The following is a 16,800-nucleotide window of genomic DNA, read 5'->3' on the forward strand; positions in this document are numbered from 1 at the left end:
AGGCAGATATGAAAGCTTTTGTCTTTTACTTATTATTAGGCAGTTAGGTTATCTGCCAGTCAACACCAGAGTGTTTCCTCCAACTCCATGAATCTCAGCATATGCTATTTTCCATATCCTAAATAATTTAAATACGTTTCTTACTCTTTCCACAGCATGTAGAGTCCATGAAGCACAAGACAGTAAAGCTTCTTACTCATACCACCAGGAGGATCTCCTTGAAAGATTCGCTACAGGACTACCAGAGACACAAATTCTCTGAAGCATGATGTGTTGAAACAACAAAAGGCTACTGCTTATGCACTAGCTACAAACAGACTTAAGATGTTTCCAATTCTTTGAGCTCCGGGAAGCCAGGGGAGTCAGTTGAAAATCTGAAAATGCGGCCATGGACTGGTTCCTGGCGTTGGATTATGCTCATTCTTTTTGCCTGGGGGACCTTGCTGTTTTATATAGGTGGTCACTTGGTACGAGATAATGACCACCCTGATCACTCTAGCCGAGAACTGTCCAAGATTCTGGCAAAGCTTGAACGCTTAAAACAGCAAAATGAAGATTTGAGGCGAATGGCTGAATCTCTCCGGTAGGTTCTGAAAATGAAGGAAGAATGATGAAGTATTGTACTTTGTTTTTTAGTTTCAGGGCTTCATTCATCGATTAAAAAATACTTAATGATTTTTTTAAACTGTTTTTGTAAAAATTTAAATATTTTAGTGAGATACTTTTTATACCAATTCTATATGAATAGAGAATTTCTCCATAGTGTCAAAACTTATTTTGCACATAGATTTTAATATAGAAAAACCATGCCATTTAATTTATGTTTTTATACTTCGTTTATAGTTGTCTTCAGCATTTTGAATAATTTTGATACATTAAATACAAACTTTGTATGATTTAAATTAGCACATATTAAAATTTTTATTATATGGACTATAACAATGACATTTATAATAATTGGGAGGCTGAGTCAGTCTAAATATAACTTATTAAAATGAAGAAACAAAAATTCATCATTAAATAAAACAACTGGATCTGGAACCTAGGGAATTGTTATTGTTGCTGCTTCTAGTCTATTAAAAAATGTGCCATGTATGTTGGAAGGCATCACCTGTTAGGAAATACAAAATCTTGTATTTTCAGGGAACAAATAATTCCTAAATTCTAGTTTCTCTTCTTTATATATGAAGGTGATTATGTGTTTAGTGCCTGCTGTCTCTCAGGCTAGAATTTGAAGATTTGAGATGAAGAGTCATTACTCTAGAGTTGGTAATTGACCCTAAGAGAGGTAGTGTAGAGAAAAAGAGGACAGAATTCATTCCCTTTTGAGAAAGATACATTGAGGAGTAGAAGGTGAAAGCATCCTACTGTGCATAGAGCCTTCAGAGCAGATGGGGAAGGAGAGAGGGAGAATGCTAGGGTGTGGAAGCTGAGTAGCAGTCTGTGAAAAAAGAATGTAGTTGGCAGAGTCACATGCTTTTGGAGCTTGAGGGAAGACTTCTATGGTTCTCCGATTCCCTTACCTCCCCACTGCCACTGCCCGTGCACTCTTTCTTTGGAACTCACTTCTTTCTCTCAACTTTTTTCTTCACCATAATATTATTTTTGGTCCTTTTATGTTCTATGGAAGAAAATGCTAGGTTTTAAGAATTTTATACAATGAATGAAAAATTACTCCTGTCATTTGTAGAAGTAGTACCATGTGGTAAAAATACAAAGTAATTAGGGATTAGAAAGTGGACAGAGAACTTCTTGCATTTATATATCCTTTTATTTCCTTTTGGGCAGGAGCCATGGAGAGGTGATCTCTCAATAGAGTCTTAGTCATTTGTTATGAGAATCAAAGGTTGATAATTTAGAGGTTAATAATAATAGCTGTCATTTATCAAGTTTATCATGTGCCAGGTACTGTGCCAAGGGCCTTGCTTGGATTATCTCATTAAATTTCATAAATTTCTTTATGAGATGCCGGTACTATTTTTATAACCATTTTACAGATGAGGTATGAAAGGGATATTAAATAATTTAATTTTTCCCAAAGTTATACTTTCCACAAGTGGTGGAGCTTACTTTGCTTCCTAGCAGTATGACCTGAAAGCCTGGACTCTGATGAAATGTGTTGCCTCTGTGAATAGAAACCAGAGAGAAGTCACTGATTCAGAAATCTCAACTAAAATCTCATGTAGGAGATCGCCAAGAGTAGATGCTGGGCTAATTGATTTTGGGATATGCTTTGATTGTAGTAAAATCTTATTCTACATCCTGGGAATCATTGCTCCTTGGAAAAGATTTTGCTTCTTAACAATTTAGGCTCGTAAATAATTGATTATTTTTCTCCTCATTCCAACTTCAATACTGATACTTCAGCTGGTTTATTTCTGACTGCCAAGTATTTTGTTTGTATTGCATGAAAGAAGGCTTGCCTCTAATAATAGTTGTTTCTTCTGTGGAGTGATCTTTGGGTTTTGTAAGCCACTTTATTTATATTCATTTGTGTTGAAATTAAATTCTCAACTACTGTGTTCAAATGTAGAGACAACTAAGAGCTGAGACAGTACGTCATGCTTTAATATTGTAAATATAATCTGAAAACACGGTTTGAGTTAGTTTTTATAGAGAGAGCTGTAATTTTAGGAAAATAAATAAGTAATTATTTTCCCTCATTAGGGACAAAAACCTCCTCAGGTCTTTCCATCAAGGGGACATTTGTGTTTTAGCCAGAGGGATTCCAATTTAGAAACCCTGGCATAAAAGGAAGAACAGTAGATGTGCTACTGGTGTTGGTGTTTTTTCCCTCTCTCATTGTAACATTTTGTACCCAATTTGCTATGTCTTTTCTTATTAAAAAAAAAAAAAATGTGTTCGTAAGCTAGACCAAAAAGGAGTAATTCATATGTCTGTAAAACTAGGTCATTTCTTTCAGATGAGGCATATGGATTGGGTTTGGAAAGCAACTCAGAAGCTTGAAATTACAATTTTTAAGATTTAGGACACTAGTTTTAAAACCATCTAACCAGTTCTTCAGCTGGAATTTGATAATTTTGTTGATTGTACTACATATTTAGGAAAATAATTTAAAAATCATTATTCTGAGGGATACAAATGTTTATGCACAAAGTTTGGGAGGTTGGGGTGTGTGTGTGTATGTGTGTGTGTGTGTCTAATTCTGACTTATTGATGAATAATTTTTATACATTAAAATTCTTTTTTTTTTTTTTTTTAGCACATAGGTGTATGAGTTATGGCAAATAGTTACAGTCGTGTAACTACCACCACAATTAAATTATAGAAGAATTCTACCTCCCACCAGAATTCTGTTGTGCCCATTTGTGGTCAAATTCTAGCCTTACCTTCTGTCCCTAATACCCACTGATCTATTTTCTCCTGCATTTTATTCTGTTCCTAAGTAGAATAATGTGGTTTGTCTCCTTTTGTATCTTTTTTTTAAAAAATTTTTAAAAATGTTTATTTATTTTTGAGACAGAGAGACACAGAGCATGAACAGGGGAGGGTCAGAGAGAGAGGGAGACACAGAATCTGAAGCAACCTCCAGGCTCCGAGCTGTCAGCGTAGAGCCCGACGCGGGGCTCGAACTCACGGACTGTGAGATCATGACCAGAGCCGAAGTCGGATGCTTAACCGACTGAGCCACCCAGGCGCCCCTGTATCTTTTTTTTTTTTCCATTTAGTATAATGTACTTGGGATTCATTAATGTTATTGTGTGTATTGGTAGTTTTTTTTCTTTTTCCTGAGTATTATTTTAATTCCTTTTTATTTTTTTATTTAAAAAAAGTTTTTTTTTCTAATGTTTATTTATTTTTGAGAGAGACAGAGACAGAATGCGAGTGGGTTAGGGGCAGAGAAAGAGGGAGACACAGAATCTGAAGCAGCCTCCAGGCTCCGAGCCATCAGCACAGAGCCTGGTGTGGGGCTCGAACTCACAGAGTTGTGAGATCATGACCTGGCCAAAGTCAGACGCTCAACCGACTGAGCCACCCAGGTGCCCCTTAATTCCTTTTTAATACTGAGTAGTATTCGACAGTATTGATGTATCACAGTATTGTTGTCTTTTTTTTTTTTTTTTTTTTTTTTGATGTATTGACCAGTTAAAGGATGTTAGGGTTGTTTTTGTTTTTGGACAATTATGAACAAAGCTGTTATAACATTTGCTCTATAGCTCTTTGCAGGAACATAAGTTTTTATTTCTCTCAGGTAAATATCTAGGAGTGGGGTGGCTGGGTCATTTGAGTGCATTTTTAATTTTTTAAGAAGTTGCCCAAATGTTTTCCAGTTTATCTGCATCGTTTTGCATTCCTACCAACAATGCTTGGGAGTTCCAGTTGCTCTCACTTTTAGCACTTGCTATTGTTAGTTATTTTTATTTTAGCTGTTTTAACAGAAATGTAGTATTATCTCACTGTAGCTTCAACTTGCATTTCTTTTTTTTTTTTTTCTTTAATGTTTATTTATTTTGAGAGAGATACAGAGCACTAGTGGGGGAGGGGCAGAGAGAAGGGGAAAGAGGAAGAATCGCAAGCAGGCTCTGTGCTCTCAGTGCAAAGCCTGATGCAGGCCGAACTTATGACCTATGAGATCATGACCTCAGCCAAAATCAAGAGTGTGATGCTCAATGGACACACACACACACACACACAAAAACATATATGTAATATAAGATAAAGTAAAAACCCAGTGACTTAAAACAAAATTTCATTAATTTAAGTTGTCCTCAACTGGGTTGTTTTTCTAATCTGGGGTTGCTTTTGTGGTTGCTACATTGTGGTAAGGCAGTCCAGATGACCTCACTCATTAGCTGGGGCCGTCAGTTGCTCCCTTCCATGTAGCTTTTCCAGCAGGATAGTCCAGGTGTCTTACATAGTAGTGTTCCAAGAGGGCAAGAGCAGAAAAAGGCCAAGTATCCAAAGTCACACAGTGTCCCTTCTGCCACCTTCTACTAGTGTATGCAAGTGAAAGGGACACTCCATATTCAGGGCAGAGAAAGAGGAACTGCAAAGGATGTGTAGCCATATTTAACCCACAGTTCTCCTTTCCAGAAGTACTGGAGTAGGTCAAATCATCGTGGTTCTGACAGCTAGAGTTTAGTTTAGACTTTGTTGGTAGTAATAGGGAGGTACGGTTGGATTTTTAGCAGAGGAATGACACATTGAAAATGGTTGAGTAAGATTTAGATTTTCAGGTGAATTTGGGGCATGTGCCTCATTGGAATGAAATTAACTAGGAAACATAGTATTAATCTAGACATGAGGTGATGCTGACCTAGATTAAATTAATGATTGAATTTTTTGGTTTGGGAACCAATGTACATCTGCTTATTTTCCCATGTTTTCTCTGTGTTCTTACTTGTCTTTCTGCAGACATCGCTTTCTTACTTGTTAATTGCCAGCATGTTAGGTAAATATGTCATAGTCTTTCTTTTAAAAACTTAGAGATCATCACTTTCTTAGCCTGCCATTCTATAGGAATGCCTTTACATGCTTCATGTTTGTTTTATCTCAACCTTTAATAATATGAAATTACTGTCGGTTCACAGAATTTTTGCTTCTTGGAATTTGAATCTGCCACATTGCCTCTCAGTCATGGTTGACATTTAGCAGAAAATACCTAGAAAATTATTGAAACTTGTTCAAAAGCCCTTGAGCAGCGCACCATAAGCAGGCCAGATGTTGCAACTGGACAGAACTTGTAAAATCTAAAGAGTACTTAATTGACAGCTTTCCTTTTAACTTAATTCATTTTTGTTCTAGGTCCATTTATTTTTGAGATTACAACTTTAAGAAAATTCAGATGTGACTTTGTGACCTATTAATAAGGTTGTTTGTTTGATTCAGGAAAACAGAAGAAATTTCTTCTGGAATTTAGATGCTAGCTGTAAACTATACATTTACAAACCACAAAGAATGTATAATTAATTTAGGGATTATCTGTTTTTCTGAGCTATGCAGTAATTTTCCCAGATGGATTAGAGCCAAAGCATGACTCTTCTGGTGGAAAATTTGATTGAGACAACAGAAGTGTGGAACATTGACATGGGTAGAAAGGAAACTGATGGGGTGTTTCATAGGTCATATCTTACTTCTGTTCAAGAAGTTGGTATTAGAAAGTAGGGATGTCTTTGTTCCTGTTGGTTGATTGGAAAATTTGCTCTAGGCTCTCATCTCTGTAACTGCTCATCTCTCATGTAAAGAGTATACTTATATTCCTAGAACAAGTGAATGGGTTGGAATGTATAGAGCACCTGCCATCTACTTGTAACCTTCCCTTATGTATGTGGTTTTCATTTTTGCAACCCTGCATCCATTATTCCTTATGCTATTAAGAGTATCTTATTTTTCCTTAGGGAAACCGTTGCTTCCCTGTGTGAGAATATTTTAATGAGATTTGTGGTCAAGATTCCTAGCCTTTCCAGTCTGACAAACAAATGCTTTCTCCCTGGAATTTTTACTAGCCTTTTTATATATTGCTGGATTAAATTTGCCAGTGTTTTATTTCAGAATTTTTTTCTATGTTAAACAAGACATGTATACCTGTAGTTTTTCCTTCTTACAATGCCTTTTGGGTTTTGGTAGCAAGGTTATGCAGGGAAGTTCTATTCTCTGGAAGGTTTTGTATAAAGTTGGTATTCATTCTATTTTAAATCTTTGTTAGAATTCTACCAGCAAAGCCCTCTGGGTCTAGAGTCTTTTGAGGGGTGTGCAAGGGTTGAGTTGGGGAGTGAAAGAGGACATGGGAAGGTTTTAAATTCTGGATTTGATCTTTTTAATAGAAATTGGACTCTTCATATTTTCTATTTTTTCTTATGTCAGTTTTGGTAAGATACGTTTTTCAAGGAATGTGTACATTTTATCAACATTTTCAAATGTATTAACATAAAGTTGTTCATAATGACTTTTTAATATTCTTCTCCACACCTGTGGTACCTGTAGTAATGTCCTTCTTTTCATTCCTGATACTGATTATTTTTGTTTACTCCTTTTATCTTGCTAAGAGTTTATCATTTTCATTTACCGTTTCCAAGAATGAGTCTGGTTATTTTTGTTTTGTTTTGCTTTTTTCTCTAATGATATGTTTGTTTTTTTTCTATTGATTTCTACTTAGTTTGATAATTTCTTACATCCTCTATTTTTTGTGGGGTTTTTTTTTTTTGCTGTTGTTTTTAAAGCTTTTTCAGAAAGAATTTTATATCATTGATTTTAAACCTTGCTTCTTTTCTGATATATGCCTGGCGAACTTTAAATTTCTCTCTAAGCACCAATTTTAAGTTGCATCCCATACGTTTTGACAATGTCCTATCTTAATTGTAATTAAAATAATCAAAAATTTAAAAAATATTTTCAAATTTCTATTGTTATTTTTTTTTTTTTGACCCACAGGTGATTTAAGAGTATGTTGCTTAATTTCTAAATGGGAAACTTTTTTCCTTATGTCCAACTGAGAGTGATTGAATGTGGCAAGAGTAGGATGATAAAAGTTACTTTACGTTACTACACTATGTATATGATTATTTTGAATTTGCCTTTATTGTAGTGTTGGGTTTTTCGTGTAATTATATGTATACATATGTAATCTTTTAAACATGGACATTGATTTAAATTAAGTGTAAATGCAGAAAGTTCCCATTGTGGATGGTTTATCCTTTTGTTCATCTAATGACAAATTATCACTGTTGATTTGGAAACAGATATTTTTGATGAATACTTTTTAATTCAGTTTTCAAAATATAGATAAAAAAACAACCAGAAGTAGTCAACAGTTGAACACAAACAAGTAAGTATAGCTTTCATATGAATAGTCACAGACTATTCAAGTGTGAATTAAATTTGGCTACCTTTTTACCAGTGATCCTTATAGTAGCTCACTTGCTGAAGATGGTTGGCTCTCTGGGGTTTTGTGTGTGTGTGTGCTTGGCTTTAAATGGCAAACTATGCCTAATGGAAAATCCAGCCCTCACCACCTCTTTGTTGTTGTTGTTTTCTTTAATGGCTCCCAAGCAAAGAATGGTTTTACATTTTTATTTATTTATTATTTATTTTGAACACTTGTATGGCTCCCTCTCCACCTCTCTCTCTCTCTCTCTCTCTCTCTCTCTCTCTCTCTCTCTCCTCTCTCTCTCTCTCCTCTCTCTCTCTCTCTCCTTTAAATTTATTTATTTAAATTCAAGTTTGTTAACATACAGTGTATATTGATTTCTGGAGTAGAACCCAGTGATTCATCACTTGCATATAACACCCAGTGCTCATCCCAACAAGTCCCCTCTTTACTCCCATCACCCATTTAGCCCATTCCTCTACCTACTTCCCCTCTAACAACCTTCAGTTTGTTCTCTGTCTTTAAGAGTCTTTCTCTTCTTTTAAAAATGTTTCATTTATTAAAAAATTTTTTCTAATGTTTATTTTTGAGAGAGGGACAGAGACAGATGTGAGCGGGGAAGGGGCGGAGAGAGAGGAAGATACAGAATCCCAAGCAGGCTCCAGGCTCTGAGCTGTTAGCACAGAGCCCAGTGCGGGGCTTGAACCCATGAACCGTGAGATCATGCCCTGAGCCGAAGTCGAATGCTTAACTGACTGGGCCACCTAGGTGCCCCTAAAATGTTTTGTCTTTGAGAGAGAGAGGGAGAGAGAGAGCAAGCATGTGTGTGAGTGGGGGAGAGGAGGCAGAGAGAGAGACACACACAGAATCCCAAGCAGGCTTCAGGCTCTGAGCTGTCAGCACAGAGCCCGACGCAGGACTCAAACCCACAAACCGTGAGATCATGACCTGAGCCAAAGTCGGTTACCTAACTGACTGAGCGACCCAGGCTCCCCTGTCTTTAAGAGTCTTATTATGGTTTGTCTCCCTCTCTGTTTTTATCTTATGTTTCCTTCCATTCCCCTATGTTTATCTGATTTGTTTCTTAAGTTCCACATATGAGTGAAATCCTGTGATATTTGTCTTTCTCTGACTTATTTCACTTAGCATAATACACTCGTTCCATCCAGATTCTTGCAAATAGTAAGATTTCATTCTTTTTGGTTTCCAAATAGTATTCCATTGTATATGTATACCACATCTTCTCTATCTGTTCATTAACTGATGGACATTTGGGCTCTTTCCATCATTTAGCTATTGTTGATAGCACTGATATAAATATTAGAGTGCATGTGCCGCTTTGAATCAACATTTTGGTCTCCTTTGGATAAATATCTGGTAGTGCAATTACTGGGTTGTAGGGTTTTACATTTTTAAATGGTTGGTGAAGAAATAAGTTCCAAGGAGAACATGCAACAGACGCCATATGTAGCCACAAAGCCTGAGCTGTTTACTATCTGGCCCTTTATACAAAGTTTGCTGATCAGAAGTTTGTGTGAATAAGGATGTCCTCATTTTTAACTCTTGTCTCTCTTAATCTTTGAACTGTTATGCATGTTGCATGTGAGTTATTAACATGCTCTTAAGTAAGTCAGTGTCCAATTATTGAATCATTCTTATGTTTTTGTTTACTTTAAGTCTTTATATACTTACTTTATACCTTTGATTTCCTCTTGTTTTATACTTGTTACACTGTGTTCACCTATTCCATATTTTCATCAGTCTGCTTTCTTGAAGCAGCTTATATTTAGAACTGAAATGGGTTTTATGAGTAAGAGATTGAATATATTTAGAAAGAATAGTCTGGTGAAATGAATGCAGTGTGAGTTTCTCAGATTTAGATTTGAACCTCAAGTATACTACTTACTAACTGATCTTAAAAAAGATTTACAGTCTTTCTGATCTTCAGGTTTTTCACTTGTAGAATGGCAGTAACAGTCTCTATTTTGAAATATTGTTAAGCTTTTAATGAGATTTAAAAGCTTATGGAGAAGACCTCCTTTGTATTAGTAGTTCATCAATAAACAGTAGTTTTAGCTAATGATAGCTAGTTGATAATCTAGTTTTAGTTAATGGTAGTTAATAATCTAAAAAGTGCATGACCTTATATACTTATTGTAGAACTCAGAATACTTGTTTCCATTGTTTTTAATAGAAAGAATTTTCTTATGTCACATATTTAGCACAATGGATTGAAATTCAGAAACCTACATGTTCTTTAGAGTAACTCTTCACCTTGAGAAAATTATTTAACCTCTGTGGGCCTAGGATCAAAACTATGGAGAAAGTTGATTGGGATAGATGATCACATTTGATAGATCTGTCTGTCTTTGCAGAGATAAAATAGTTAAATACACTAGGTTGAGTGGAAGCATAGAATGGGCTTTATTCCTAATAATTTGGTTCTCATTACTGAATTATATATATGCTTTTAGAAATGGGAATTATAACTCCCCATCTTAAGCTTTATTTAAAATGTAGGAATTTTAGTTATTGATTATCACTGCCTAAAAGGTCTCTAGGGAAGAATGGATCATTCTTTTTTTTTTTTTTTAATTTTTTTTTTTAACGTTTATTTATTTTTGGGACAGAGAGAGACAGAGCATGAACTGGGGAGGGGCAGAGAGAGAGGGAGACACAGAATCGGAAGCAGGCTCCAGGCTCTGAGCCATCAGCCCAGAGCCTGATGCGCGAACTCACGGACCGGGAGATCGTGACCTGAGCTAAAGTCGGACGCTTAACCGACTGAGCCACCCAGGCGCCCCAAGAATGGATCATTCTTTGAGAAAGGTGTCACATAAGAAAAATACTGAAATCTTAAGTCAATTGAAAAAATTTAAACTTTGTGTTTGAATTATTTTCCATATATTAATGCTATAGAGGAGTGCCTGGGTGGCTCAGTCAGTTAAGCATCCGACCTCAGCTCAGGTCATGATCTCAGGGTTGGTGACTTCAAGCCCCGCATTGGGTGAGCTCGAGGCCTGCTCCAGGTGAGCTTGAACCCCAGTCCGGTTTCTGCATTTTCTCTCCTTCTATGTTTTCCTCTCTCTCTCTCTCCCTCTCTCTGCACCTCATGGGATTCTCTGTCACTGTCTCTCACTCACATGCACTCTCTCTCTCTCTCTCTCTCTCTCAAAAACTAAATGAATAAAAACTTTATAAATTCTATAGAGACAAAGTAAATTTTAAAATGTATGAATATTTGAGTTTAGGGCTGGATTAAACATTCTTTACATATTATCCTTTATTGTTTTATCCTGGTATTATGGAATATTTGATAATAGTTCCAAGCTCTTCTTGATAATTGAAGATAATAATAGCAAGAAATATGGCTATAGTCATCAATTTCAGTGTCACCTGATTTATATAGATGGTACATAATTTAGTAGTTGTTTGGAAAACAACTTTCTGGGCTCTTATATTTCTTTTGGGAAGACTTTTATTTCATTGTGAAGATGTTTGCTTTATTTTTGAGATTGTCATATTGACATTTTATAATTCATTCATTTAAAATCATGAAAAAATGGTTGTTTAGTTTCAGAGATTAATATTCTAGACAAAGCTGTCTGAAGAGTAAATATAAAAAGATTTTGACATAGTGAGTTTGTGAATTACAATGGCTAGAAGAAAGTATAGTATAAAATAGCACACTGCTTTTCTTGTTGTTGCTGGTTCAAATAAGTTTGATTTTAATCTAGTGGTTTGTTCTTTTAAACTGTGCAAAAGGTGTTGCTTGTCAGAGATGTTTCGCATCAGAAAGGGCGTAAGAGACTCTAATAAGGTTTAGAGAGAAACTGAGGTTACCCTAATAAATGCAGAATGCTAAATCTGCAAATAAATAAAGACAAAAGGGACATTCAGAAGTACAGTTTAATATTAATTCTCATTTGTATTCATTAGCACTTCAAAAATATTATCTTTCTTACCACATGATATGTACAGAGGCTAAGTGACTTAGTCATTTTTCTGCAAGTCAGTGGCAGAAGCAGAAATAGGATCTTCCAAGGAATTATGAAATTGTATCTAATTTTCAGTATACTGCCAACACTGTCATTTTTTATACCTTTTCAAGTTTCTCTTCTTTTAAATATTTACACAGGACATTATGTTTTTACTAGCCTACCAATAATGACCAAAATACCCTCTTTCATATTACAATTACTTCTGCTAATTGTAATCAGAGGTTCCCATATACCAATATTAGAAATGGCCATTTGAATCATTACATCTTCAAATTATATGGATACACCTGTATAAGCATATAAGGGCTATGTTTAATATTTATTGAGCTCAATTATAGTAACAGCTTATAATCTGTATAAATAAATACAAATGGCACATTTGACACAAGTTTGCTATGATCAGTACTTGTGTTTTATGTGGGTCATGGATCTATGGGAAGAAACCACATGCTGTAAGATTAGCTTACGTTCCCTATTTGGTCAATCATACATAAGCTTATTAGAAGTGGTGTGGCCACATGGAGTAGGAATAGATGTAATATGTCTAAATGTAGCTTCCCTTGGCCCTTTAGAGTCCCTGATGGTCCCATAAACTGCCTGTGCAATTGTCTACACAAGGTATTGTCTTGCTAGCTCTAAGTCTATTTGCTGTTAATACTGTAATCCTTTTATACCTGGAACTAATGTCACCTTTTTGGAAGAATGTATACAAACAATCTATGCATTTCCATTTAAGGGTGTATGTACGCTTTAAGATCTTAGACGTTCTTGGCCACACCTAACATCAGTAAAACCCTATTCTGATCCTTGAGAATAAAACAAAATTCATTTCAAGATATCTTCAATAATAAATATGACTCTGGCTTCCCAGCATTTTGGAGAGTACATCTCCCTACAGTACTGTTAGCGTTACATACTCTACACACACACACACACACACACACACACACACACACACACACAACACATGCGCACACGCATACATAGAAGATTGGTTGCAAAGTAACCTAAGCCAGTTGATCGATCATTATTATTTTATTTTTGATAGCTATTGGTATCTTCCCCAAACTAGAGGTCAGTGTATGCATGTGCAAAAACAGTCACTCAGCCTATTCTGTAACTCTCGTGAAGTCCATGCTCTCTAACCTTTTAGGTGTTCTAGCAATGTCTTGTGTAAAAAGTTCTCTTAAGGCAGTTGTGGCATTATTCTAATTCCTGAATTTGGTCAGTCTTCTCTTCAGGTATCAGAGAATATCTGAATCAGCCTCTGGATACTGTGTGGTTTTGGAACCTAAGCCTAACACACCATCCCAAAGATTATAGATTACTGGGTTTACTAGATTTTTACATGTTGTTCACAAAGTGCTTCTATAGTTCACATTTTCATGTATATTAAATTAATGTTATATAACAATGAAATAATATTTCTTGAGTCTTTTTAGCTAATAAACTTTCATCGGAAATAAAGTTGGCTGAAGAGCTTAATATTACTGTTTCCTTTGGGATATTGGCTTTTCTCCCCAGATTTATGGGGATATAATTGACACATAACATTATGAAAGTTTAAGGTTATTGTGAAATGTTTACCACAATAAGGTTAGTTACTTACCCATGTCTATGTATGTATGTGTATGTGGTGAGAACTCTTAAGATCTCTTTTAGCAACTTCCAAGTATACAATACAGTATTATTGTTTTATTTTTCAAATCTTTATTTTTGAGAGAGGGAGGGAGAGTTGCAGAGAGAGAGAGAGAGAGAGACATAGAATCTGAAGCAGGCTCCAGGCTCTGAGCTGTCAGCACAGAGCCCAGCGTGAGGCTTAAACTCCCAGATGGTGAGATCATGACCTGAGCTGAAGTCGGATGCTTGAGTGACTGAGCCATCCAGGCACTGCTATGGTTTCAGTTCTGAAGTCTTTAGTCCATTTTGAGTTACCTTTGTTAGTGATGTATGATAAGGGTTCAACTTAATTGTTCTGTATGTGGTTATTCAGTTTCCCCAGCACCATTTATTGAAGAGACTGTCTTTTCTTCATTGAGTAATCTTGGCTCCCTTGTCAAAAAAGCAGTTGACTAAACATGTGAGCGTTTTTTTCTGGGCTCTTGATTCTTTTCCATTGGTCTCTGTTTTTATGCAAGTACCATACTGTTTTGATTACTATAGCTTTGCAGTATAGTGGGAAATAAACCTGTGATTCCTCCAACTTTATTCTTCCTTAAGATAGTTTTGGCTATTCAGCAACTTTTGTGGTTCCATACGAATTTTAGGATTGTTTTTTCTATTTCTGTGAAAAATGCAATTGGAATTTTGTTGGGGATTGCATTGAATCTGTAGATTGCTTTGGGTAATATGGACATTTTAACAATAATAATCTCTTCATCTGTGAACATGGGATATCTTTCCATTTATGTCTTCTTCCATTTCTTGCATTAGAGTCTTGGTGTACAGATCTTTCACTTCTTTGGTTAAATCTATTCCTAAGTATTTTATTGTTCTGATGCTGTTGTGAATGGAATTTCTAAGAAAATTTTTCACATTTTGTGATTAGTGTATGGAAACAACTGATTTTTGTATGTTTATTTTGTATTCTGCTATTTTACTAAATTTGGTGATTGGTTTTAAAACAGTTTAAAAACTGTTTTTTTTAGTGGAGGCTTTAGGATTTTATATCTACAAGATCCCGTCATCTGCAAACAAAAACAAGTTTACTTTTTCCTTTCTGATTTGGATGCCTTTTATTTTGTTTTCTTACCTAATTGCTCTGGCTAGTACTTCCCCTACTGTGTTGAACAGGATTAGTGAGAGTGGGCATCCCTTTGCTTCTCGCTGATCTTAGAGGAAAAGCTTTCAACCCATCACCATTAAGTGTGATGTTTGCTATGAGGTTTTCATATGTAGCTTTTAATATGTTGAGATATGTTTCTTATGCACCCATTTTTTTCGTGTTTTTTTTTATATGAAAGGATGTTATATTTTGTCAAATACTTTTCTGAATTTATTGAGATAATCATATGATTTTTGTCTTTCATTCTATTAATATGGTGTATCACACTTAATGATTTGCATATGTTGAAGTATCCTTGCATCCCAGGGATATCCTACTTGTTCATGGTTGTGATCCCTTTAATATGCTCTTGGATTAGATTTGCTTATATTGAGAAATTTTTTATCCAAATTCATTAATCTGTAGTTTTCTTCTTGTAGAATCCTTTCTTGGCTTTGGACTTAGGGCACTGCTGGCCTCATTAAATGAGTTTAGGAGTAATCTCTCCCCCTTTATTTTTTGAAAGTTTAAGAAGGATTGGCATTAATTCTTCAAACGTTTGGTAGAATTCATCAGTGAAACAATCTGGTCCTGGGCTTTTCTTTGTTGGCAGGTTTTTGATTACTGATTCAGTCTCCTGACTTGTAACTGGTCTTTTTAGATTTACTGTTTCTTCATTATTCAATTTTGGTAGGTTGAATGTTTGCAGGAATTTAAGTATTCTAGGTTATTCCATTTGTGTTGGCATTTTATTGGTACTAGTAGTCTTAAGATCCTTTGAGTTTCTGTGGTATCAGTTGTAATTTCTCTTATTTCGTTTATAATTTTATTTGTTTGATCCTTTCTTTATCCTAGTCTGGCTAAAGATTTGTCAATTTTGTCTTTTTAAAATATCAGCACCTAATTTCATTAATATTTTCTGTAGTTTTTCTGATCTCTATTACATTGATTTCTGCTCTATTATTTCCTTTCTTCTGCCAACTTTGGGCTTAGTTTGTTCTTTTTTGTTTACTTGCAGTGTAAAGTTAGATTGTTTATAGCAGATATTTCTTTTTTCTTAATTTCTAGTTTCATATCATTGTTGTCAGAAAAGATACTTTGTATGATTTCAGTGTTCTTTTTTTGTGACCCGTTCTAATCTACTCTGGAGAATGTTCCATGTGCACTTGAAAGCTATGTGTATTCTGCTGCTGTTGGATATAATATTCTGTATGTGTCTGGTCCTTTTTGTCAAAAAAGTGGTTCAAGTCCAGTGTTTCCTTATTGATTTTCTGAATGAATGATTTGTTCATGGTTCAAAATAAGGCATTAAAGTAGTCTACTGTTACTGTATTGTTGCCTGTTTCTTCCTTCATTTCTGTTAGTATTTGCTTAATGTGTTTTGGTTCTCTGATGTTGGGTGCCTGTATATTTACATTGCTTAGTGGATTGATCCCTTTATCATTTATAATTACCTTCTTTGTCTCTTTTAAAAGTCTTTGGATTATAATTTATTTTGTTTGATATAAATATAGCTATCCTTACTCTCTTTTGGTTTCTACTTGCATGGAATATCTTTTCCATCCTTTCATTTTGAGCCTCTTTATGTCCTTAAAGCAGTGAGTCTCTTGTAGGCAGCAGGTAGCTATTTTTTTTTTTTAAATTTTTAATGTTTATTTATTTATTGAGAGGGAGGGAGACCAAGTATGAGCAGGGGAAGGGCAGAGAGAGAGGGAGGCACAGAATCTGAAGCAGGCTCCAGGCTCTGAGCTGTCAGCACAGAGCCCGACATGGGGTTTAAACTCACGAAACGTGAGATCGTGACCTGAGCTGAAGTTGGAGGTTTAATATATTGATCCTCCCAGGCATGACTGGGTTTTGTTTCTTTATCCATCTAGTCACTCTATGTTTTTTGATTGGGGAATTTAGTACATTTATACTTAGAGTAATTATTGATATTTAAGGAGTTACTAATGCCACCTTATTAATTGTATGGGCCAAAACATTAAAGAGGAGGGAATGCTCTCAAACTAATTTTATGAGGCCAGCATTACCCTGATACCAAAAGCATTACCCTGAAGGACTCTACAAAAAAAGAAAACTAGAGACCAGCATCCCTGATGAATATACAAAAAGTAATAAGCCAATCTTGAAGGACTTATTCCCTAATAAAATATTTTATTACTCCTTACATGTAGATTACAACACACATACACCAGTACACACAA

General features: G+C 35.3%; 1 protein-coding gene across 16 annotated transcripts in view; it reads left to right on the forward strand.

Moving 5' to 3' along the window:
- Positions 1-16,800, forward strand: part of FUT8 (fucosyltransferase 8) — a 306,694-nt gene that overhangs the window by 149,603 nt on the left and 140,291 nt on the right. For all 16 annotated transcript variants that reach the window (XM_053224571.1, XM_027065934.2, XM_053224574.1 and 13 more), the window contains one exon: positions 156-583. In XM_053224571.1, coding sequence (XP_053080546.1) covers positions 381-583 — 203 coding nt within the window. In that variant the 5' untranslated portion in view covers positions 156-380. The remainder of the gene's footprint in view (positions 1-155; positions 584-16,800) is intronic.

This window comes from Acinonyx jubatus, chromosome B3 (genome assembly GCF_027475565.1).
Source record: "Acinonyx jubatus isolate Ajub_Pintada_27869175 chromosome B3, VMU_Ajub_asm_v1.0, whole genome shotgun sequence".
NCBI lineage: Eukaryota > Metazoa > Chordata > Mammalia > Carnivora > Felidae > Acinonyx > Acinonyx jubatus.